At 38.0% G+C, this 27,120-nt stretch overlaps 1 protein-coding gene and 1 long non-coding RNA gene across 3 annotated transcripts in view; one reads left to right on the top strand and one right to left on the bottom strand.

Moving 5' to 3' along the window:
* LOC125264442 overlaps positions 1–14,637 on the top strand; it is a 33,821-nt gene extending 19,184 nt beyond the window's left edge. Inside the window, exons 2-3 of the long non-coding RNA XR_007184082.1 lie at positions 12,110–12,276; positions 14,031–14,637. This is a non-coding gene — a long non-coding RNA (uncharacterized LOC125264442). The remainder of the gene's footprint in view (positions 1–12,109; positions 12,277–14,030) is intronic.
* Positions 8,413–27,120, bottom strand: part of ntrk3b (neurotrophic tyrosine kinase, receptor, type 3b) — a 153,839-nt gene continuing 135,131 nt past the window's right edge. Inside the window, exons 14-18 of one of the 2 annotated variants that reach the window (XM_048183729.1) lie at positions 25,842–26,014; positions 22,324–22,567; positions 13,476–13,514; positions 12,070–12,228; positions 8,413–9,819 (exon numbers count right to left, since the gene is read on the bottom strand). In XM_048183729.1, the coding sequence (XP_048039686.1) occupies positions 9,634–9,819; positions 12,070–12,228; positions 13,476–13,514; positions 22,324–22,567; positions 25,842–26,014 (801 nt within the window). In that variant the 3' untranslated portion in view covers positions 8,413–9,633. The remainder of the gene's footprint in view (positions 9,820–12,069; positions 12,229–13,475; positions 13,515–22,323; positions 22,568–25,841; positions 26,015–27,120) is intronic. The other variant, XM_048183730.1, reaches the window with a different exon arrangement.

Raw genomic sequence — 27,120 nt, 5'->3', positions numbered from 1 at the left:
CCCCTTGCTGGTCACCAGCTATCAACCGCAAGTAGCAAATCACATTCACGGCTGTGACATGCTAAATGGTGCTAAATGCACTGAAATAGTATTTAAATTAAGTCATTGTCATTCTTTTCAGCACAAACACAAATCTTATGTAAATTAGACTCATTACAGATCGTGTCCTATTCACAGAACTCGGCGCTATTTGTCTTGCGCAATTAGCATCATATTGTTGCCCACGGAAAGCAGGCAGTAAATGAAATGTAATATTTACGTTTTCTATTGATCATAGCAGCAGGAATTCATCAAAAGATCAAAGTGACAGAGAAGAGCACGAGAACTGATTGTAAATCCACATTTTCGGCATTTTAAAGAGCCAAGTGACTCCGAACTGAACACCAGGAACTGCGTTGTGCAAATTGCATTCAGCACAAAATTTTGTGAATTGTGTGACTGCAAACATTGTGCGCAAACACAAAGCAATTGGTGATAAAATTCATTGTTAGTAATTTGAGTGTTTTCCAATGGACCATTTTCACAGAAGCCAAATTTATTCTTTTTTTCTGATCGCTGAAATTAATATCTTTATATTTTTCCCTCTTTTGGAAAGTCATGGAAATGCTATTTTTCATTTATTTATTATATGCATTAGACTTATATGCATCAGATGTTCAGCCAGCGGTCCGTGGGTGTGACGTCTGAGGCTTAGATTACTTATACAGATGGCAGAGCATTGAATAATATTACTACATAAAACAAAAAAGGAAAGTTTTAAGAATACAGACAAGTTACCGTGATACCAAAACCAAGACTGTCCTTACCTAAAATGTTGCTATAGTAGCCTAATATCAATTCTAGAAATCCTATGCACTTGGCAAAAAAGCAAAAAATCTATTCTATTTCATCAATAAAATCCATTTTCATAGTCCAGGTGAGGGGTGATGCTACCCCCACCAGAATTTTATAGATAAATTAGAGAGAGTTTGAATTTAAAAGTCTTTTTTCTCATTTTAAATCAAATTTAAGGGTGAGCAAAAGCGTGCACATGAAAGGACAACAGGGTTGACAAACACTGCACGGTGCAAGCCTGTGTGTGCAGTAATGCGATGTTACCACAGTCCACACGTCCTCTTTTAGATGGTACACACTCACACTCAGACATGTAGTCGAGCTGTCAGACACACACAGCAGGCAAAGCCCCTGAGGGTTACAGCCCTGGAGTAGAGCTCCCATCCCCAGTGCATTCTAATAAGCTCTCGGCAGCCTGGCTCTCTGCAAACCAAGGTTAATCTAGGTGTCAACACCTGTCGTCGGAATTGGATATTGCTCTAGGGTGACATGAGCAAGCACCACGAATACGTACAGTTCCTCAACGTGACTCTCCCTTTGTTCCCATTTTCCATATTTGGATCAGTCACTGGCTTTGCTTGGTTTGATTCAAAGAAAATTCTGAGATCTTCCCCACCCCCCTTTTTTATTTACCAAAAATCGGAAAGTGAGTTACACTGAATAAATTTAACACTTGATTATGGTGCAACAGTGCACAATAATTCATAATATTCTGTCATCACTTATCCAGATATACTGTTTTCTAAATAGGCCTGTTCTCTTGGGAGTAATTTTCACCTGCCAAACTAAGCATTTAATATGGTCGTAATGTGCATCGGATGGTTACTTCTGCCAAACATTGTGCTCTAAAACTTTTAACACTGTGTCTCTGAAATGGTGTAATGATTGTGCGGTTTTAGAGCAGACTATTAGTTTTCAGTATCACTCAATATTTAGCATCAGTATTCAACAGTTTTACAGAAAAACAGATTTACAACTACATCTACAATGTTTCTAAATGGTTTAGAAATTTTGGATGGAGAAGCATTTTGTTAGGTTTGTCAGATATGATTCTTGATAGTCTTTCCCTTTGTCACAGAATGTTTTTGACTATGATATCTTTTAATTTCTGGTGAAAACGTGAGTTTGACGGTATAGAAGTTGCTTACTGGCAAGTCAAAAGATCTGCCTCCAATTTGTGCCTTAATACTGGTTTCATACCTGTCATTGTTTCATGAATACTAATCTAATACTGTAGAATAATAACTCTAAAATGTATTGCAGTCCACATTTTGTTGCACTTGTGAAGGCAATAGGGAATGTACAGGGGTTGGACACTGAAACTGAAACACTTGGTTTTAGACCACAATATTTTATTAGTTTGGTGTAGGACCTTCTTCTGTAGCCAATACAGCATCACTTCTTCTTGGGAATGACAGATTATAGGTCCTTCACAGTGGCCGGAGAGATTTTGAGCCATTCCTCATCCAGAACAGTGTCCAGGTCACTGTGTGATGCTGGTCAAGGAAAACATTTTCTGAATTGCTCCTCCAAAATACCCCAAAGTGGCTCAATAATATTCAGATCTGGTGATCGTGGAGGCTTTGTGAGATGTTCAACTTCACATTCATGTTCATCAAACCATTCTGTCACAAGTCTTGCTGTGTGTATTGGTGTATTATCATGCTGATACATGGCACCCCTTTCAAGGAACAATGATTAAACCTTTAGGTGCACATGGTCCTCCGGAACAGTTTGGTAGACCTTTGCACCTGGCAGCCCATCAAGCACAGTGGGGAATGCCATGATATTTCAGCCCAAACCATCATTGAATCCACCCTGTTCTTCACTCTGGGCAGCAACAGTCTGGGTGTTGAGCCTCTTTGGGGCTTCTCCACACCGTAACTCCCACATATGTGGGAAAGACAGTAAAGGTGGACTCATCAGAGAACAATACATGTCTCACACTGTCCACAGCCCAAGATTTGCACTATTGGCATCAATGAAACCAACATTTGACATTGGCATGAGTGACCAAAGGTTTGGCTATAGCAGCCCGACCTTGAATACTGACTCTGTGGAGCTCCCGACAGACGGTTTTGGTGGAAACAGGAGAATCGAGGTGCGCATTTAATTCTGCAGTGATTTTGGCATCTGTGATTTTATGTTTTTTTGTATACAATCCGGGTTAGTACCTGGATACTCATTTGGCGCATGTCGACTTGTGCATTCTGCGTACGGTTGTCTGCAGTACCTGGACATCCCGTTCAGACAGTTTTGTTGGATGTGAGTTGGATGTGATTCAGCATTCATGGTGGTATGCCGATATAACCCTGGATAACATAGCCTTCGATACATCACAAAGACTTGCTGTCCTGGTCACAGATGAGGCAGCGAGACGTGCACCAACAATTTGTCCTCTTTTGAACTCTGATATGTCTCCCATTATGTTGTGTGGATTGCAATATTTTATGTACAGCTGTGCTATTACTCTGATAATTCAACCTTCACATTCTGCTCTTACTGATAGAATGTAAAATCAGTGAAGATTGGCCACAAGGCTGCACATTTAGGCCTGAAAGCTCCAACTCTATAAGGTCTTTCACAATGAATAGTCCTAGGAACTCCATTATAGGAACTAGCCACTAGGATAGTTCCCCGAGAACTAATTTCTCCCCCGGGCCATGTTCCTGGTTGCATTCGCACTGGAAATAGGAACTGTGAAGGGGCCAACAGTTTCGTCTTTAAGCGTGGCATTTACAAACGCTAAAAACCGGTGGATGGAAGACGCCATGATCGGAGCTGTGTTTGTTGGGGATGGGATGTAAATGCATAATTTATGCAACTAAAAGAGCAATAATTGGGGCTAAGAGACAAAATCTCCTATGACAACATTCAGTATTACATATCATCAGAGCGGAGAAAAGAATACAACACTGAAGACAGCAGGTAAATGCTGTTATAACTCTTTTCCATGTTCATGAAGTAAATATGTTTACACGGCTTTTTAAAAATGCCGGGTGCTGGTGTTTGACATGTGTTTGACCAATCAAAGTACACTTACGTCACTGATAGTTCCTATAGTGCTAATTAAGACCCTACTCTGAAGTAGGAGCTAATTTAGTTCCCCCAAAAGGAGTTCTTAGAACTAAAATCGTTCTTAGTTCCTATGGTGCGAACACGAAAAAATCCAGGTACTTCAGCCAGTAGCTCTAGGAACTATGAAAAGGATCGGTGCGAAAGGCCCTTATATAGGCCAGTGTTTCAGATTAATTGTGCAACCCCTGTAGGGTTAGTGCTCAGTCTGTGCACCCTTAAAGTGTCATGAAACCCCCCTGCTTTAGCCTGGTCTTTAACACCTCAGAGCTGGAAAAAGTCTCAATAAATGGGCCTGTAAAGCTGTGGAAAAGTGGGAGGGGAGGGAAGAGGGTAGACAACAACCAATAAAACACATACCTGCAACACACTCATTATACAGAATAATGAATATTAATGTATGAGAGGAGGAAAAAAGTTGAGGGCAACTTGATGTGTTTTAAAAATGCAATCATATGACAACAAACAAGGGACAAACATGGAAGAGTCTAATATTTTCATCACGTATATGAGTACTACAGTCTCTGAACGGACGACACACATCAGTTTAACACAAAGGCATAGTTCATCATGTCATTGCGATTATCAGATGTAAGGCTGAATCAGTGTTCATTTGCATATATTTCATTTGAAGACATGATGAAATGTGCGCATACACAGTGCTGGTTAATGAGCAATAGATTATACGAAATATGTCTATAAAAACTTGAAACATGCTTACTTCAGTCCGTATATAATCTACGTTCCACTTGACGAATGTTGTTAAACCACTCTCATGAGCACGCCGTGTTCTTACATATTAAATATTACAGTGATATTTCCCATGTGTTTGTAGTCAAACTGCATCTCGGGTAAAAAGCAAACAGCACTTTTGTGTTACTGAGGAAATGCACACTTATATGTGCCTGAAGGACAACAAAGCAGTTGAACAGGCAAGAAGTGAATTTGAATGTCATTTGAACTCTCCGCTGTAATGCCATCTCATTTGTAATACAGTGCTTGGTTTAAAGGTGCCATAGAATTGAAAATTGAATTTACCTTGGCATAGTTGAATAACAAGAGTTCAGTACACGGAAATGACATACAGTGAGTCTCAAACACCATTGTTTCCTCCTTCTTATAAATCTCATTTGTTTAAAAGACCTCCGAAGAACAGGCGAATCTCAACATATCTGTTACGTAACAGTCGGGATCATTAATATGTACGCCCCCAATATTTGCATATGCCAGCTCATGTTCAAGCATTAGACAAGGGCAGGACATCTGGATGTGCACAGCGGAATCATCAGACTAGGTAAGCAAGCAAGAACAATAGTGAAAAATGGCAGATGGAGCAATAATGACTTACATGATCCATGATATTTTTAGTGATATTTGTAACTTGTCTTTCTAAATGTTTTGTTAGCATGTTGCTAATGTACTGTTAAATGTGGTTAAAGTTACCATCGTTTATTACTGTATTCACGGAGACAAGACTGTCGATATTTTCATTTTTTAAACACTTGCAGTCTGTATAATTCATAAACACAACTTCATTCTTTATAAATCTCTCCAACAGTGTGTAATGTTAGCTTTAGCCACGGAGCACAGCCTCAAACTCATTCAGAATCAAATGTAAACATCCAAATAAATACTATACTTACACGATTAGACATGCTACATGATGAACACTTTGTAAAGATCCATTTTGAGGGTTATATTAGCTGTGTGAACTTTGTTTATGCTGTTTAAGGCAGTCGCGAGCTCAGGGCGGGGAGCACGAGAATTTAAAGGGGCCGCAGCCTGAATCGGTGCATATTTAATGATGCCCCAAAATAGGCAGTTAAAAAAAATGAATAAAAAAAAAAATCTATGGGGTATTTTGAGCTGAAACTTTACAGACACATTCAGGGGACACCTTAGACTTATATTACATCTTTTGAAAGCGCGTTCTACGGCACCTTTAAAAAAGGTCATTCTCATGACTAGAATTAATGAGCTCTTTGTCATGAATAAATGCAGAGAAATGCTCAGAAATGGTTGACGTCAGCTCGTTCGTCCAGCCACGACTGGAGCCCTGGCAGCTAATCACCACTCAGAATCTTGATGGTAGTACGCATTGACGTCAGAAGCCGTGATGTTGCTCTGACTTTGCTTTTCAAACCGGAAAACAGAAATTGCTATAAAAATAATTTTCACTTATAAATAAACCAAACAAATACCTTTAGTGTTTTCAATGATGTGCAGTCTGTACATACAGTATATTCACATCTCAAAAAATGACCCTTTTGGGGTTTCATGACCCTTTCAGAGACTCAATAGTGACACTGAAACAGTTGGAAACCCCTTCTTTATGATAACACCATTGACAGGGAACATCTTCATCTGTCTGAAGCAATCACATCTAAGCTTGAAGAGATAGTTCACCCAAAAATGAAAATTATCCCATGATTTACTCACCCTCAAGCCATGCTAGGTGTATGTGATTATCACAATCACAATACACAATCTGAGATGTATTTTTTTTAAAAAGAAAAGAATCCATATCCATCCATATCCATCCATAAATATCCATATTTAAAACTTTATAAATTCAAATAATTGGCTTCCGGTGGACAACTGTACACATACCAGGCGGAAGAGCAACCTTTGACCTCATGCAATGACGAACGCGGAGACACAGAAGATAGAGCAAAACAAAACACCCTTCAAGAATTAGAAGCCTAAAATGAGAAATTTTAAAGAGAAATGTCGGAGTATTTTGATATAAAAGACGAGGAGCTTGGGTTTGTTGCCCAGCCCTATTTGTTTTAACCACAAGAGGCGTCTAAGCTTATGCTACTCCTACATCCTCCGTCATACATCTCGTCACGGGTTACTTATTTGGCGCAAGTCGACTTGCGCATTCTGCGTACGGTTGTCCGCCGGAAGCTAGTTATTCGAATTTTAAGTTTTAAATAGAGATATTTATCTTACAAAAATGCATACCTTTGCTTCAAAAGGCCTTTATTAACTCTATGGAGTCATATGGATTCATTTTTTTTATGGATGGATGCTTTTTTTTTTTTGGGTTCCCATTCACAACCATTATAAACCTTGTAGAACTAAGGATATTTTTAAATATATCTCAGATTGTGTTCGTCTCTAGTTATCCATTGGAAACTGTGATGCTTAAATGATTTCAGAACCAGGACACCATATTTGCAGACTAAGTCACTTTGTCCTGCTCCTTATCTATATTGTCCATGTATGAGATGTCCACCCCAAAATAAATAAATATTTTCTTTATGTAAAACATAATGTAAAGCTTTAAGATGCTGAAAATGAACCAAATATTGATAGTTTCCATTGTGACATTTTCATGACAAAATAAATTCTCATTTCTTTTGTAATTCTCTGTGATTCCCATTAAATCAGATAGTGTATCAGGATATATTAAAATCAATATAACATACTATGATGTGAAATGCATTACAACATTTTTTTCTACGTCTCACATTATATTAATCGCATGTGCGTAATTGTCAAAATATTACAATGGTATTTCAAATATCCTACTGGACCTAAAATTAAGCTTATTTTTTAAAGCAAAATATAGTTTATTATTTCTTTCTTGTTATTTTTGAGTGAAATATAACCTGGGCATGTTTGTAGATGTCCATGTTAAAGGATTAGTCCACTTTCAAATAAAATTTTCCTGATAATTTACTCACCCCCATGTCATCCAAGATGTTCATGTCTTTCTTTCATCAGTCGAAAAGAAATTAAGGTTTTTGATGAAAACATTCCAGGATTATTCTCCTTATAGTGGACTTTAATGGCCTCCAGATAGTTGAAGGTCAAAATTACAGTTTCAGTGCAGCTTCAAAGAGCTTTAAACGATACCAGACGAGAAATAAGGGACTTATCTAGTGAAACGATCGGTCATTTTCGAAAAAAAATACAACAGTATATGCTTTATAAACACAAATGATCGCCTTGAACGTGCTTCCGCTTCCGGTATTCTTCAAAAAGCTTACGCTGAATGTCCTATATATATATAGCATACAATGTTTCCATCACAGGCATACAAGAATATTTCGCATCTAATGGTTTAATCATGTGATTTTGGTTAATTGTTAAGCCTGACAGTCATTGCGAATGGCACTGCTGAATACATATGATTTGCTCATTCTACTCTGCGTATTTTAAAATGTCTGTTTTATTACAAGGAATTATGTTATTAAAATCTTTTAAAGAAATGGCCGCATTAAAATGTGTTAGGACCCACAGGCTTTTTCCTCAGATAACTGCTAGCCAGCAAGGCACTGCATCAGCCTACCAAAGGCTGTTATTCAAACACATTTCCTCATGCTTATGGTGGCCACAACCAATTCGATTCCTCTCCACTTTGCCTCAAGAGCAGAAGAAAGGGCATATCCAGGCATGACAATGACAAAGGCACTACAGACAAAACTAGGTTATGCCACAAATCTTTGAACAAACAAAAGACGGCCTAAACACAGCAAACAAAAAAAGACTTAATTTGACAAGGTTCTGATATTTATTTAATACTTATTCTAAACATACATTTTAATATGTTGTTTGCAAATATCTGTGGTACTGCAAAGAGGCGAGAGAAACACCGAAATCCTGATGTCAAAAAGATTTGGTGTCGTATCGACAAACATCTCAGAGAAACAGCCCCTGGAATAACATAGAACTGTTTAGCTACAGACAACAACATGAAATCGTTAACTTTAGATGCGATGGCGAAACATTAATTCAAACATGTGTCATTTTAGGATCTCAGTGACAGCGAACCTGCAGTTTAGTTCTAGTTTTACCACATTCAGTTTGGTGATCATAAAAATACGGTAGCATGGTTACAGACCGTGACGTGTTTTCCCTCGAACAGTATTAGAGACCCTGTATTAATAATGAGCCGCCAAGTGCTCATTTTAAGATACTGTGTGATATTTATGTTCTCTCCTGGCTGACCCTTTCTAAAGAGTAAGTCACAAAATAACCCTTGTGTCAAAAAAGAAATCAAAACACATAAAAATAAGTTAACAGGTTGACGAGAATATAAATGTACAGTATATACAATCACGTATGATGAAAATATATCAACGCTTTAGTATTCTAAAGGTTCCGAGTTGCCCGCTTAAGAGCTATAGATCATCAAATCAAAGTTGCAGAAACAAAAAATAAAAGAGAAAGATGCTGACCGCAACAGCGGGAAAATAATCAAAACGTAATAAGGCTTTCCTCACGACATCCCAGCTGTTAAAGCAGAGCAGAACCAAAGAGCAGCCGTCTCGAAAAGATAATATATCAACAGCACTAAACATGACAGGCACCCATACTTCACCTTCAAAATGAAACAAAATAAATAAAAATATATTCATATATGTGTATATATGCTTATAAAATGAAACACTGAAAATCATTTCTCAAACACAGTGCCGCCACATTGAAGGCAACATTCTGCTTTCACCGCCACTTCTTAGGAAACATTTTTTTGTCTTTGTAGAATAATTCTGTACACTATATACTGTACCAGTAAACAAAATGTAAAAGTTTGTTTTTAAATATTTTTACTTTTTTTTAGGTATACCCAGTGTATCGAAAAAAGTGTTGCAGGCACTTAAAGTCCATCTCCGACGTGTTGGTGTTTTTACAGTGGAGCGCCGACGCGGGAAAAGGGCTTGTTTGGTTATTCCTGGATTGTGTTGGATTCTGGTGAGAGACGTTGCACCAGTCTCAGCCGAGGATGTCCAAGTAGACAGGCGTGGCTTTTCCCAGAGCGTAAAGGACTTTCTGAATGTCTTTGATGTTCAGTCGTTGTTGCGGCTCTCTTTGCCAGCAGCCTAACATGAGGTCGTACACTTCCTTAGGACACAGGCGAGGCCTGTCTAGAACCCGACCTTGGGTAATGCATTCAATGACCTGCAAAAACAAGAGAGACAGAAATGAGCAAATGTGTGGAATTGATTTCGAGACGATGTGTGCAATTTGTTTATGCTATTTCATATGCAGAGTCAAATATAAGTAATGTTACACACTATGACCTGTTTGAGCATCCCGACCAGCCCGATACAGCAAAATTGGATGAAACTATGGTGAGATTTGAGACAAACTCTCTGTTTGTACCATTCCCATAATTCACTCACAATAAACCCCTGATAGAGTTAGTCAGTGTTGGGGAATTGCGTTATTTTCTTACTTTTTATGAAAAGTAATGCGTTACATTACTTTTGCATCACTTTTTCTCACCTGGGTTGGGCTTGTTTGTTTTTTGTTTTTTTAATAACAACAAAAAAGTTCTATTTTTGGCAAATGTTAAGACCCTTTCACACCAAAAGTGAAATGAATAAGCCTCAGGCTGAAGGAAATGCATATTTACATCTGTACAGTAGAGGGCGCAGCTCAAACAAACCTTTCAGCTGTGCTGCCATTCTGGATTAAAGAAGAATAGGATACAGGAGGAGGAAGTTCAACGCTCTTATTTCTAAATCTAATCTAAAGTAATTTTTACTCATTAGTATGGTTGAATTATATCATTGAAGGTCAGCAGCAAAGACATTGGTTAATAAAGTGAGATTAAATGCATAAAGTATATTTGTGTAATTTAATGTAAGTAATTATTACAGGTTTGCATAAAATTCTGATTGCATTTCACTATTTTTATTCATTTAGTCTAGAACAACAATAACCATTATGTTCACACAGCGCACACAACACCTCTGAACTTTATTTCTCTTAACATGGTGACAGGAGCTGTCAGTCAACAAATGTGAAAAAGTAACTTGTGTTACTTTATTTGAAAAAGTAATATTTTGTTGTAAATTGAAAAAAAATTATGCGTTACTTTACTAGTTACTTGAAAAAGTAATCTGATTATGAAACTCAAGTTACTTGTAATGTTACCCCCAACAATGGAGTTAGTGTTAAGCCAATAGGTGTGCAGACAATTAGAGAGACAACAACAAATCACCACTTGCTCCACACACACACGTCTTTGTTTCTTTTTAAGAAAAGCCACGATTAAAATTAATGCTAGAGATTGTTTTTGTTTCCTAGTCACTAGGGGTGTAACGGTACATGTATTCGTCCTGGACCATTCTGGTATGGATGTCACTGATTGGTACATACAGTCAGACGACGAATACAGTCAGTCACAGGCAATTCACACTTCAATCCAGAAGGGGGCACGCGCAGTAATGCGACACTGTTTGCTAACCGCCAGAACAGGAAAAAGCGCAGAACAAGAAGAACAGACGATCTATGCATAGATATGTTTACATGTAATCTCTCAGCCAGTGTTTGAACCACGGAAAGACAATAAATATCAACAAAAGAGCTTGAGAATATCTCACGTAGCATTACATTTACCTCAGGCAAGTCATTTAGTGTCCACGGCATGTTAGTTCACTAGAGAAATGAACTCTAGAGGGGAAATATATGCACTATATTGGCTTATATATTCATTATATTTACTTTACCTGTTAATTATTTAATATATGTTTAAATAAATTTGTCATGAAAACAATTTTTGACATTAATTGTTTAAAGGATTATAAAATCACTCATTGCTCTTGATTGAATAACTTTAGTAGCTTTAATGAGAATATATTTCTTACTTGAATGCTGCTGTTAAACGCTCTGGCGAGGAGATAAACATGGTGGACTGTGTACAGCTCACTCAGGGCGGGGCCTATGCTAATAGGGCAGAGTCCATCAGTGGTCATGGGCGGAGCCTGTGCAGTGTGACGTCACATTGCAAAGAAACTGCAAACAGCTTATTCTGAGACACTGCTTACGATTTATGGGGATTAAAAAAAAGAAGTGGATGGCTTTTTACCATTATAGGGTGGTTGTGAACACACCGCTGGTCTCCTTTAAATCTCATTTTGTTCGTGAGAGAATTGTATTGTGAAACCAGTATCGTGAATTGTATTGCCTTGTGAGTTGAGTGAATCGTTCCATCTTTACTTAATACTGTCTATGTAGATGGCTCCCAAGGTTTTCAAACAGAACTTTTTGTGTGGCAAGATGTAAGATGCTAACCTGATCTCTTGACAGCTTGACACCCCTCCTGTAGATATCACACTCATGTTCTAAAAATGTCACATTCACACTGACATTCTGCCCCTTTTGAACATATTCACACTGACGTTCTGCTTTGTGAACATTTACCTCATTATTAGATAACTGAAACCATGGCTGTTTCCCATAGGTGAAGATCTCCCACATAATGACTCCAAAGCTCCATACATCACTCTCTGTGGAGAACTTCCTGTACATGATGCTCTCCGGAGGCATCCAGCGAATGGGCAGCATGGTGTGACCTCCCACCTAGAAGACAGATTAGACATCAAGCATTTCTCACGAACATCTTGCGTGGTATGGATGACATTTCCCTTTCTATGTAATCAAACTAACAGCTTAGCCTACTAGTTTAGCTCTAACTGGTAAAGAAAAGCTCTTTTGAATAGCTAAAACAAGATACATATGCAACATGTCACAATAACATACATGCATTTTGGAATTGATCTGGAATTGAGGAATGAAATAGTGAAATATAAATTCTATATTTTAAGGTTCAGATTGATGTATTACGTTCTGCTTTTGCAGACCCTGATAGATAAGTACACTTGCTGTGAATTGCATAATCAATGTGCTCTGGGAGATCATGTGCTTTAATGGTTTTAAAGGCCAATTTGAACAAAAAAACATAACAGCATCGCATACATTTTCTATCAAAAGTTGAATTTTGGAGCTGCAATTGGTCAAAAGATAAAAGTTGTGTTCTCTTTCTACAAATCTCCCTCTTGCTCACTCTCTCTCTCCTCCCCCATCATGAGTGGACACGCCCCTACTGCTGATTGGCTCACTCTCTCTCCTCCCCCATCATGAGTGGACACGCCCCTACTGCTGATTGGCTCACTCTCTCTCCTCCCCCATCATGAGTGGACATGCCCCCTACTGCTGATTGGCTCACTCCCCCCTCCCCATAATGAGTGGACACACCCCCTACTGCTGATTGGCTCACTCTCTCTCCTCCCCCATCATGAGTGGACATGTCCCTACTGCTGATTGGCTCACTCTCTCTCCTCCCCTATCATGAGTGGACACGCCCCTACTGCTGATTGGCTCACTCTCTCTCCTCCCCCATCATGAGTGGACACGCCCCTACTGCTGATTGGCTCACTCTCTCTCCTCCCCCATCATGAGTGGACACGCCCCTACTGCTGATTGGCTCACTCTCTCTCCTCCCCCATCATGAGTGGACACGCCCCACTTCTGATTGGCTCACTCTCTCTCCCCCATAATGAGTGGACACGCCCCTACTGCTGATTGGCTCACTCTCTCTCCTCCCCCATCATGAGTGGATACGCCCTCTACCGCTGATTGGTTACTAGAGTGTTTTGGTGCTCTGTAAATCAGTCCGATCCACTTTCTTTTTTCTCCTATTTACACAGACAAGACTATGTACAAACACAATGTTTTTTTTTTTTTCAGCACACACACAAAACAAACATCTAGCAAACTAAAGAAGTTGATCACAATGTTCAAAAGGTGCAGTAAGCAAAATCGCTTACTTTTACTGCAGCCATAGGTGGCAGACCATCTGAGAGGCCCTTAATGAAAGCAACAGACAGAAAGTTCTTCTTCACAGCACATGTGGGACTCTTATATAACAGAACAAGTCTTAAAAATAGTACATAAAGTCCTCCACTAGTAGTAGTAGCCAAATTGACTAAACAGTAATGCAATAATTGTGTGTGCACTCAGCTTCGATTAAAATGGCTTATTCTCAAATCTATTTCTTATTCACATCAATTCCACTTCATTCATCATGTTGTGCCGGCATGAAATGTCCACGGGACTGTTGGATATTGCTGGAGCCCTTCCAGCTCAGCGTGGAATTCTCTTTGTAATTACTATTCCCTCTGTTGTGTGCCATCACATTGATCTTACTTCCGGCTGGCAGAGAGCAGACTAATGAAAGTCTGCCTCCCCATTAGAAATTAGCCAAGTATAGGTTCCTGTGACTACTGTCCACTGCATATGGTCAATATCTTATCGGAAACCTTTGCAGCCTGTGCTCTGTAAATGAGTCTGTTTATTTGTATTTTTGCTTCTCTTATTGCAAGCGCTAGTCAGGTGAGGATGTGAAATGATGGGGTGAACAGGAAGTTTCTGGAAGTTACTAATGTGGAAACAGCTCAACCTGGTCAACTCAAGAAGGTAATCAACCCAAAGAGGTCTTTAATTTGAGTTATTTTGCAACAAGACATAATAATGTGTCTTGTCATAACAATGACTTGTGAAATTTTGTACTTTATCTGGGTGTGTCCATGAACAAAAAGATAACAGATGGGTTATACATACTGTATTAAAAACATATAAAGAATTAAAGCTGCAAGCAGCGATGAAAGGGCCCTCGCACCCATGCCACCGCCACCTGGTGGCTTTAGGAAAACAGAGCATGGTGGGCAATATGCATTTAGGTATATAAATATAGGAGGACAAGGTCAGTCATTTGTATTTGCCACACTTCCTGCTACCAGCTGGTGATGATATGACTATAACTAAATTTGTTTCATGGCGAAACATCAAAATTCAAAATCAAAATCAATTTTGCTTTCAGCAAAAACTCTTGATCTTCGCAATTTAACGTCGCAAAGGCCTTAGATTAGACTGACCAAATATGATGTTGATTTGATTAAATCTCTAGGAGGAGATTGTTAAAGTACAACATCTGGAAATGGCAAAAACTGCAAATATTTTGCAGAGAAAATTAAAAATATCTCACTTCCTGTTGGGTTTTCAGAATTTGCACCCAGGAACTTTTTTGTAGGTATTGGGCTGTTACATTTGTCTACCGAATGTCATACCTGTACGTGAAACATAGCACAAAAGGTGCTTAATTGAAATTGTGTAGGTGGCGCTATTGAGCCATTTTGCCACACCTAATTCTGAAACCCATATTGGACGTACATTTTCACCACTTCTGACACGTGTGCAAAGTTTCATGAGTTTTCGAGCATGTTTAGGCCCTCAAAAATGCAATTCATTTCGGAGAAGAAGAAGAATTGACCGAGCAAATTACTATAGGGTCCTCACACCATCGGTGCTCGGGCCCTAATAAAGAATGTCCTGTTACAGAAATCCAATGGAGTGCCTTATCACAGTAATCATTGCTCTATTTTCTCATTTAAATTCTGACTTGTTCTCTTTTAAGAAAATTCTAGTGATGTAGTAGTGAAATAAAAAGCTGTATTATACAGATTGCAGATCCTTCTCATATCATTTCATTGGAGTACCCTGCTGTGAAAGCACCTCATTTGTGATATTAGATTTTTTTTTTGTATGAAACAAAAGTCAAAATGTTTCAGATGACTGTTTTACTAAAAAAATACTGTACATCTGAAAGCGTAGCTAAATAAAAAATGTCCTGTAATCAGCAAGTTTTATGTACAAAGATCTCTAAAAAGTCAGTGTCTTACACAGTTGTTCGCCATTCAGAGTTGAATTGAGGTTGACTTTTAGATTCAAATTTGAACTGAGGTTGCAAACAGGATGCTCTATAAATAGAATTAAAATGCAAATTGTAAGTAACTTTTTACATATAAACACACACACACACACACATATATATATATATATATATATATTATGGATTAGAGTTACTGGATATATTTGTGTTAATGGTTAATGGCTAATTTAAACTAGCTGAGTAACAATGATCTTAAAAACAGACTTACAGGAGACGCACAAACGTTCTGGCCTTTAAATAATGTAAATTACTTTCAAATCCCTCATTAAGACGAGCAACGAAAATTGGTTAAGCAATCATTCAAACCACAATCCACTGTATCACCTTGGGCTTTGTGGTTGAGACGGGAGCAATTAAGCCTGGCATGGTGAAAATTGATAAGCTCAAGAGGAAATACAAAAAAACAACTGAAAGTGGAAAAAAAAAGAAGAATCTCTCTGCTGATTGACCATATTTCCATTCTTTCAGTATAGTGTGGGTTTCAGGAAGAAGTCAACATGTTTTTTCTTTATTTTGGTAGTTTGTAAACTGGATTACCGGCTAGTCTGTGGCTCAGTGGTAGAGGGCTAGATTGGATTATGGGTATGAAGAGCAAAGCAGCATGGTGGAGAATGGATTACAGCCCCACTAGAGCTACTCTCTGGGCATTTAGAATTTTATACTTAGAAACAGGGGAAACAGATTCATGCATCCATGACCGATAACAGATTTCTCCCACCATTTAAAACACTTGGCTGAATTTCATGTAGAAACAGACATGCGTTTACACTGGCACAAAAAAATCCTACTTTTTACTCTCGTCTGACAGATTTGTTACACACGTGTAAACACAAAAATGTCATTTTTTGTTTTGTTTTTTGTATCCGTTCTGAGCCATTTCTAAATGTGGTTTTAAATCAGATGCATGTCCATTATCTTGATATCTGACTTGCGTCTAAACATGTATATCCGATTCCCCTTGGAATCCCAAGTCACCGCAAGGCAAGGGCGACACGTTTGCCCACAAAGATGGCTTTTTAATGTTGTATTATGACGTGGCTTTATGTCCTCACACTAAAACTCACAGCTTTTTTATTGAGGTGCAAACTTTATATATAGAAATTGTGCACACACAGAAACATTCAGGAGGACAGAAACTGTTTCAACCTCTGCTCTGTGAATTTTATAAACGAAACAGTGTCGCTACTGAAAGCTACATTATATTTCTCAGTAATGAGGTGATAACTTTGCTGTTTTTGTAATTAAACTCATAGCTTTACTATTATGTAGAGATGCTGTACAGACACAGGTAATTCATACTCACAATCTCTCTTTCTCTGCATTTCTTGTTAGTCGAATTCATTCAAATATAATCTTTTACTTTAGAATTCTAGATCTAACAAACTGTAGATCTGCTAGTCTGTTTGGTCATATTTTTTACTGCAAATATCCATGACAGCTTTTAACTTGAGGTACCACCTGACATGAATTATGTAAATAATTATAGTAGCATGGCCATTCAAAACCCTAGGGTCAACCACATCGCATAGAAAAGTGATCACCAGCAGAATAGCTTTGGGCGGGGATTAATGTAAACACAGATATCGGATACGAGTCATGTCTAGAATGTAAACAGGCGGGACAAAAAAAAAAACGGATATGGTCAAAAGATCAGATCTGCATTAAGACTTAAGACAGTGTGAACGCAGCCTTAGAGTTCAGAAAAGAAACATTAGTGGTTTATTTATAGCAGTGTTTCCCAACCTTTTTTGCCACGGCACAGTTTTGATAAGTAAAAAAATCCCACGGCACACCACTATACAAAATTGCACAAACATGCATTGCTTCAAATGGCATATAAAAACTATATCTTATAATAAAAGTAGTACTCATATTTAATGTGAAACTTGAGCTTAAGTCAGGTAGGAACACAATAAAGTCATGATGTCGGTGATGACAAAGCAAAAGCAATATCATCGCTGTCGGACAGCAGGGGCGGAGCCAGGGGGTGGCCAGGGGTGGCCGTGGCCACCCTTGGCCTAAGCGTGGCCACCCCTTTGGCCACCCCGCTCACAACCACTGTTTCTGTATCCTTTTTTTGTTGACAAGAATTGCGTTTATTTAAATGCAGAACCGTCTCTTTAAGACCACAAAAAAACCCCCCAAAAAACCGGGAGACTATTCAGACGCGCACTTCAGCTTCGCCTCAGCGCCAGGCGCAAGTCAAACGCGCGCGGAAATGATACAGGTGCCGAATGAGCTTCAGCAGAACAAGTGAACGGCGCACATTGTATATAGCTTACGTTAATGTTTCTCAACTGGTGGGTTGCAAGACGCGCACTTTTCAATCACGCGCAAATACGGCGCGCTGTAGGTATATTAGGCTACTCACTATAAATAAAGCGCAAAAGAAACTACGAGCATGCAATGTAGTTCTGTCGTCTATTAGCTAAGTCATGAAATAACCAAAAAGGCGATTAAAGCTGCATTAGAACTGTGCATGCATGTATGTAGGCCTATTTGAGATATATGCGTCACACGTCTCTGGACTAAAATATTTTGCTATGCCAGATCACAATATAAGGCACAAACTGATATGTAAGTTTTTAATGCATAAATAAATGTGAGAACTGTGCATTTGTTTTAGAAGATGCTAATTTTGCAATCATTTATAAAGTACAAACAAAAGTTATCACTTTTAAATGCATAAAATAATTAATTTTACATTCTGGCATTTATGTGTTGTTGACTTCCGCTTCCGCAAATAGGAATTCAAAAGAGAACACATTTTTTGTCTTTGTACTGAGTTTAATTTAGGTATGATAGAACTGTTGCAATTATTTATTTTGACAATATGGAAAGTTTGAAATTTAGTGTTTACTTTTTGGTTAATTTTTGAAACAGAATAATTTTTGAAGTACAGTATGTAGTTATCTGCATGTCTCATCCATGGATATGCAACAATGGAGAACAAGTTATTAGGGGTTTTGAGAACCAGAACAAGCTGACTGAACAAGTTGAAATTTAGCTATAGCTTGAGCCACTTTGTTAATATGCCTGCAAGTGAGGAACGCAAAAAAAAGAAAAGAAAAATTCTCAATTAATTAAGTGCAAATGAACTGTACTCAGTTGTGTTGTAGGCACAGTTCAGTACTTTATAGTCAGACTCATTTTTATGTTGAAATGATGAAGATTTCTGTGCCACCCCAGACTCGTTGCCGGCCCCTGCCTGGCCACCCCTATGAAAAATTCCTGGCTCCGCCACTGTCGGACAGAAACCTTATATTTAAGTAAACAATGTCGTCGAAGTTGGTATTGTGGCTTTATATAGCTACGGTAAGACAGTTGCACGTGTCATTATAATATTAACATTCTATGAAAATCAAGCTCAAATTATGAGGTTTTTGACCAGCAACATGACAAATTCGCTTAGTCTTCTTGTTGTTGAAATCTCATGATCAAAATCTCATGATACAAAAGATGAAGCGCTATGCACAGGATATTTAAAACAGAACGCTTCAACTAGATGGCAAAGACTAAGACTATTCTCCGCTCTTACATTTAAATTTATATTTACATTTATGCATTTGGCAGACGCTTTTATCCAAAGCGACTTACATTGCATTATACTATACATTTGTATCTGAGTATGTGCAATCCCTGGGATCGAACCCATGACCTTTGGCATTGCTAGTGCCACGCTCTAACCACTGAGCTACAAGAAAGCAAATACAAAAAACATTAGCCTTAATGGACATAGTTTTTCTTGAGTAAGGAAGCGTTGTACTTAAGCAAACATCAGTTCTTTATTTACCCTCGCATTGCAAACAAGCAGAGATCTCAGACTCCAAACTGTGCGTGGCACATTCGGTTTGACTGACAGTTTGAGGAGCCAATGGAGTTACGAACCTCTTTTGAATGCTTTTTATTGGTTAAATATTTGTAAAACCTACATACAGATAGATGTAAAGGATGACCAATAGTATAGATTTTATAGAACAATGACGAAATATATAGGTTTCGGCCTGACAGTGTGATGTTATCTTGTTTGTAGCATTTATTTTTTACTTATCTTTTTGGAATTTGATATTTTTCCACGGCACACCTGACAAACCTGTCACAGCACACTAGTGCACAAGCAGTGGTTGGGAAACATTTATTATAGGGTGTACACAAAAAAAAAAAAAAACAAGTGACAGGGTGACCTGTACATTTCACTTTTCACTATAGTGTGTAATCAGCTATTTGTGGTGAAGAAAACCCAAGACAACATCTGCAGCTTATTCAAGCTATCGAGCCTGTGCTGTCATTTTCCCTGAATCTGTTTACAGCCATCAGCGGCTCCAAACAGAGTTATCAAAATCATCTCATGCAAAAAGATACTCGGCAAGCCATTAGGTGACAGGACGTCGATGTGCCACTTATAACATCTTGACGAAGGCGGTTGAATTGGTCACTGATGAAAGTACCTCAATCTCTCTTCCAGTCATGCTCCATTGCTGTGGCCAGACGCTCGAGCCCCAGAGGACAACAAACGTCAATATGACTCGCCATGTGTGGATTACGTGCTTGGCAGGATCCGCTATTTATAATCACTCGACACAGTGAACGTGTCCAATGCGGTAATAATTTCGTAATCTCTCTGCTTCGTCAATATTGCAGACTGTGCGCAAGTGCGTGTATGTGTGGCTGATAAAGATGTTTCTGGCCTCCGTGAGACCTTCAGTTTACGACCGGCTAGAATGCAAAGAGTTTCTCCACAATCCAATCTCTCTGAGAAAGATTTTGTTGTCCTTGCATTTAACTAGATCTAATAGATAGCTATTGTTATTATTTTTGTCCATACAATGAAAGTTAATGGGGTCCAATGTTATTTTGAGACACTGAGACATATTTCAAAATAGTCAAGGACGTCATTCAGGTTTGTAAATGACATTAGGGTAAGCAAATGATGGAATTTCCCATATTCATTTTTGTGTCTGTCCCTTTAAAGGGGTAGTTCACCCAAAAATGAAAATAATCCCATGATTTTCTCACCCTCAAGCCATCCTAAGTGTATATGACTTTCTTCTTTCAGCCGAACACAGTTATATTATAAAATATCCTGGCTCTTCCAAGTTTTATAATGGGAGTGAATGGGGCTTGAGATTTATTTAAGTCCAAAAAGCACATCCATCCATCATAAAAGTAATCCATACAGCTCCAGGGGGTTAATAAAGGCCTTCTGAAGTGAAGCGATGGGTTTTTGTAATAAAAATATTCATATTTAAATTTTTATAAACTAAAATAACTAGCTTCCGGCAGATGGCCTACACAAATCGACTTATGCCAAAAGAGTAACTTCTGACCCGACTCATGATGTATCGACGAACGCGGAGGCACAGAGGATAGAGCAAAACTTTTTTTTTTTGATATAAGAGAAGTGGAGGTTGAGTTTGTTGCCCAGACCTATTTATTTGAGATGTCTAAGCTTAGGATTCACCTATATCCTATGTCATACGTAATGTCAGAGGTCACTCTTTTGGCGCAAATTGACTTGTGTACAGCTGTCTGCTGGAAGCTAGTAATTTTAGTTTATAAATTATAAATATGGATATTTTTCTTATTGATTAACCCCCTGGAGCCGTATGGATTACTCTTACGATGGATGGATGGATTTTTTGTTCTTCAAAATCAGGAGCGCCATTCACTCCCATTATAAATCTTGGAAGAGCAAAGATATTTTTTAATATAACTCTGATTGTGTTCTTCTGAAAGAGAATATAGTCATATACACCTAGGATGGCTTAAGGTAAATCATGGGATATTCATTTTTGGGTGAACTATCCCTTTAATAAGTGTTTTTAAGTATATGGATTTTACTTTAACTGAAAGTGCCTTACTGTGAATATAATTTATGTTTTGCATTAAAGGGATAGTTCACCCAAAAATGACAGAATTTTAGTTTTTTGGGTGAATTATCCCTTTAAGCCTTAAATGCATGACTGTTTCGCCACTCATTCTTACATATTCGGGTCTCTACCTGCCGCGATAATATAAAACTCCTCTGATATTAGAGTAACAATTACATAAGAATAAAATAAAGCATATTTTGTTACCTTTTGGAGCTTGAAAGGGCTCCGTTTGAGCAGATGTTTTATGCCATCATCACTGTCCTCGTCAGAACTCATTTCCCAGTAAATTCAGCAAATAATAGGGTAGTTTTATGTTTGAGTTCACGAATATGAGCCCATTCACGATCTCAAACGTATTCTCAAAACTATATAATTTTCAACATCTTCAAAATCAATATTTCGATTGCTAACAGCTTCACCAGATCAATCCAGTAACAGTTACAGTCATATTTGATTATGTTCAGTACTTGTTCTGCAGTAAATCGCTGAGCCATTTCATGTTTTTCTTATTATTTAGTTTTCTGTCTGAATGAGTCGTCACTTCAGCATTGTGTATCAGACATTGCCATGTTGTGGAATAAAGGTGAATTGCACTTATTCTGTCATCTAAGATTAAAAATATATAAAAAATATATGTACACTCATACACACCTCAATTTTTACAAAAAAATGAATACAAAAATAAGCATTCTTTTATAATTTTATGATTTTTTTCTTGTTATATTCTTTATAATGAATTGATTGAGGAATACCAAGAAGGTTGATGTCTAACTTTAAAAAATGAATGAGGAGGAGGGTAATGAATGACGTCCCGGGTCACTAAAGACCCGAGGTATGCATTTAAGGGTTAAGCCACAAATACTGGCAATATAGAGAACATTCCGAACCCGGAACATTCCTATACTTTAGGTCCAGAAGTATGGACTTTTAAGTCCAGAAAGGTACATGTAATGAAGCTATAAAAAGTTTCTTATAGCAAACATTAAAACTTAATTAAACTGTTGTGATACTCACTCGATAGTAATCAGAGCTGTATATGTCTCTGGACATCCCGAAGTCTCCAATTTTCACAAGCAGGCCGTTACCCACAAGGCAGTTGCGGGTGGCCAGGTCACGGTGCACAAAATGCTGAGAGGATAGGTAGACCATGCCTGCCGCTATTTGTGTAGCGATATGAAGCATCTGTGAGAGACCAAGTTCCCCGTTCGACTGCATCGGTTGGCCGTCCACAAGGATCATGGCATCTGGACCGTGGGCTCTGAATGTGGGGAGAAAGTCATGTTGGTTACACTTGTTAGTCTTGGCAGTAATTGTCCTTCACTGCTGAGCTACGTCCAGGTTTTTGCAATTACTTGTGTTTAGGATCCGAGCAGGGAAAATTGATTATGGATCAATGCAAAAGGGCACAGGGTCGAAATGTTCAAACGCAGCGCCTTATTGCTCCATAAAATAATTCCCCCTCTAATCCTTTAATCCTGTAAAGCTGTCTGATTTGAAGTGAGTAAGTCAAGGCAAAGAAAGATGTGCTTTGACTTCAACTGTGCGGTGAAATAAAATCACCTATTCAGTTAACTTTTTCGATTTTCTCTTCACTCAGGGAAAACGATTTTTGTCTGATTGCAGCAGCATTTGCATAAGGTGGCTGTTCAAAAGAGCTCGACTGTAATTTGTGCATCTCTTCTGGTCAGTGCCTCTTCAGCAGCGTGCTCTTCAACTGTATGGTGAAGAGCTAACAATCAGGGAGCTAACAATCCAAGGGACAACTCTGCTTTAGAATGCAACAGTCTGGTTCCGGAATAAAAAAAGAATCCCGTTAATTTTCTCAATAAAGAACTTGATTTTTAACAACATTCAAAAAGATTCGATGTGTCTAAAGAGGTGATTCTGTAGAAGCCATTTTGGGAAATATTAATTCAATTGCCAAATTCCCGGTGAAGAACTACAATACCCATAATCCCCATCATTACTCCAGTCTTCAGTGTCACATGATCCTTCAGAAATCATTCTAATATGCTGATTTGCTGCTCAAGAAACATTTCTGATCAAAGTTGAAATCAGTTGTGCTGCAACTTAAGTCTTTATTGTCACTTTATCACTTTAATGGTAGTGTATAATCAACAACTTAGTAATTTGTTTTATAATGTATCATCATTTATGATTCAATTACATACATAGTCTTTACTTTGTACATAGGTTTTACCATTTCAAAAATCTTTTTGATGTTATTCTTTATTTCAATGGGCCACTTTAGATATTCTACTAACTACAAGTAAGTTTAGGTTACTTTGGGTTAGTTGTTAGGGTTTGGGTTAGTAGAATAAGTTGACATGTACATGCAAAATTACTTACAGTCAGTAGAATGTCTGTTGGGGAGCATCAAAATAAAGTGTTAGCAGATATTAAGCAGACAGTCTATTAAAGGATTAGTTCACCCGAAAATGAAAATTCTGTCATTAATTACTCACCCTCATGTGATTCCAAACCCTTAAGACTTTCGTTCATCTTCGGAACACAAATTAAGATCTTTTTAATGAAATCTGAGAGATTTGTGACAGAAACCTCTCAGATTTAATCAAAAAGATTTTAATTTGTGTTCCGAAGATGAACAAAAGTCTTACAGGTTTGGAACTACATGAGGGTGAGTCATTTTTGGGTGAACTAACACTTTAATACTCTAATGAGAGTTAGTTGACATATAGTTGCAAAGTTAGTAGAATGTCTAAAGTAGAACATCGGAATAAAGTGTAACTTTTTTGATTCTAATCAAAGCTTGTGAGTCATGAACCAAACAACCAACTCTAAGTTGAATCACAAGTTGGGATTTGTTGGTTACATAATGACTTGAAACATATTTCTGAAGAATTATGGAGGAAGAAAAACTTTCCGAACCAAGGCTGCTGAAAAACTACGCATTACACTGTTGTGCAATGTTCCCCAAATTATGTACACTGACTTGTCGTCTAGTATGCCTTGCGTGAAGTTCTCGCTAAATCTTTTTAATTCAACACGCATATCATCTGCATGAAGCCTCACTGGAGTCTGTTGCCAAAATCTTTTTGCTGTCCATGAAAATCACCAGAATTGTATCATTGCAGCTTTTCAAAAAAGAATTTCATCATTTTTTTTTTTTTTCTTGAAATGCAAGTCCGGCCATCTGCATAAGTGTAAGAAATAATTCTCACTACACAAAAGAATAATTTATTATCACCACCCTTCTCTTTGCTCCCACAAGACAATCATCTCACTCCAGAACTCTATCTGCCTTTATATTTTCACAGTTCTCCCCTGCAAATTACAATTCGCATGGCCTCAATCCACCTTGCGACGTGCATACATTGAAGTTCAGTCCTAAAATGCCATTCTGAATCCTAAGAATTTTGTGTTTCAAAACCTAGTGAGCTGTTTCAATATCTAATGCCTGCACGAGAAGCTGTCTACATAAACCGCATTGTAACCGATATTAAACTTATTGATTTTTATCAACCTTATGTGCCTCATATTTGAAACAGTCAAATTATTAATGTGCCTTTTTTTTTTTTCTTTTAAGATTTTAAGAGAAACATGAGACAAAGTTGTTACTTCAATAAAAAAATAAAAAAATAAACAGAACTCAATTTAGTCTCCTGTGCAACTGTGAGCAATAACATTTTCCTCTGGCCTGGCTCCATCCAACATATTAAATGGAAATTTTCAGTGCTTGTTGCAGCGCATGATGAAATTAGATACATATGATATTCCAACAAATTTTGGCCAAAAATAGATATCTTAGGAGCTCGAATAATTTTACTATCTATAATTTTAGATAGCCTTTGCTTAGGGAGGCAACCTATAATTCCAACCCAGGGTCATTGGAAATGCATGCCTGTGTCGCCATTTCTACAAAAATGATACGTCACTTCTTGCACGTATTGCAACACTTTTAAACTGAAATTTCCAGTGTGTTTTATCTCAAAAAGATGAACGTGAATCTGGCCACATGCCGCGGCAATTCAGAAATGAAATGTTCTTTGTTAATGCTCTATTGTGCGATCATGTTAACAAAAACAAATACAAGACAAAACATATTTGCTGAATCAGCCATGCCATTTTAGCTTGTGCCTACAAGTCTTTGGTCACCAGGTGAGCTATTGAACATGTTTACTACTTCAGAAAACACACACATATGAAGCTGGTTATGTGATGCAAACGTCAAAATGTATTAGTTTACAAATCATGAGCTATGGTAAAAGCATTTTAAGATCATAACATAGTATTGTGCAAGGAACCGTGCAAAAATAAGTCTTTAATCAATAATCTGTAATCATAATTTGTGTGAAAAAGAAAGGTTGTTGGTGTTTCACTAACTTCAGTGTACATTTGAGCTGGAAACTACAGTGAATTGTATAAATATGGGTATTGGCATGTTTTCCTAATGAGCCTAGGGTGTATAATTCCCAATAAAAGCTAACCAGGTAGGTAGCTAATCTGAGTTTTGAGACAAAGCTTGGTTCTTTAGCATGCAGTGTTCTTTGTATAATGTAAAAAATAACTACCTCAGAAACTTATTGAGGTCTCCATGCTTCATGTATTCAAACACCATGATGAGAGGGTCGCCGTCCACACACACGCCGTAGAACGTCACGATGTGATCGTGCTGGAGGTTGGTGAGAAGTTCAGCCTCCCGCTGAAAGTCTTTTCTGGCAGTCAGGGTCGGATCTTTGAGAGTCTGAGAGATAGAAAGGATGCATCGAGGGAGAGTTGGATGCCACGTTTTTACTTAAGTTGTCCTCTAGCCAAGGAGAAATGAGGTTAAACTAATATGCCTAATTGCATTTCAGGATGTCTGCCATCAACTGAAATGAGACGAAAATGTACAACAAAAGGCATAAGCATGACTTTTAAAAACAAAAGTGGTTCAGTGACACAATTTGGCATAACAGTGTCATGTTTAAGGGCCATGACACACCAAGCTGACGGTCGTTCATTGAGCCGTCAGTGAGCATCTGTCAGGCTTGTTTTTGAGGTGTGTTCCATATGTCAGCTCAGTCATATTTTATCTTTAATTTAATATCACAGTGAATATTTAGAGCTGCTCCAGCAGGGCTCAACCAGTCAAGAGCTGTGAGCGATTTTCTCTGAGTTTTGTTGTTAGATTAACATTGAAGACAGAAGACGGTTTATTAGGCTGCTGTCACTTTAAGAGCTGCACTTATCCAACGTACTGTTACACATGCGTTTTCTTTCTCAGCTGTTCACGTTCACTTAAGACATAACCGACTATATTTCACAAGGATACTTGCCTGTACGGGCATTTTGACATAATTTGCTGGGAATTTGTTTGTTTAAGCGCAAGAAGACATAATTAAATAGACTATTTGCGGACTGAGACGCAGCTTTCTGGGCGCGCGCTTCGGATGTTTGCACACAGAAAACTTCTTGAAAATGTCATGTGATTACTGTACCGCCTTCCTGTAATAATGTAGGGAAGCACTCGTTGTACATAAATCATGTAACAGTTCATGTTTTTACTTGCACATACAATTTAGTTTTAATTCAAATGACGCATGTGTCATTTGAAAATCAAGTGCATGCAACAGAAGTGCTCTCTCTCTCTCTCTCTCTTTACCGTCAGTTAATGTTAGTAATATGCTCCTCATTTTACTTTCTTTGCTATTGCCATATCCGACCGAACTTTGAAAAAGGGATATTCGCTCGACAAGCTCACACGTCTGTGCCGCCGCACACTCAATCCACTCCACGTTTTGTTTATCAGCTAATGCACAGCAGCTATATAAGCGTAAATATTTAATCTGTTTAACATTCTAATAATTC

The sequence above is a fragment of the Megalobrama amblycephala genome, linkage group LG3 (genome assembly GCF_018812025.1).
Source record: "Megalobrama amblycephala isolate DHTTF-2021 linkage group LG3, ASM1881202v1, whole genome shotgun sequence".
Classification (NCBI taxonomy): Eukaryota; Metazoa; Chordata; class Actinopteri; order Cypriniformes; family Xenocyprididae; genus Megalobrama; species Megalobrama amblycephala.
This window is presented reverse-complemented; position numbering and strand designations above follow the sequence as displayed.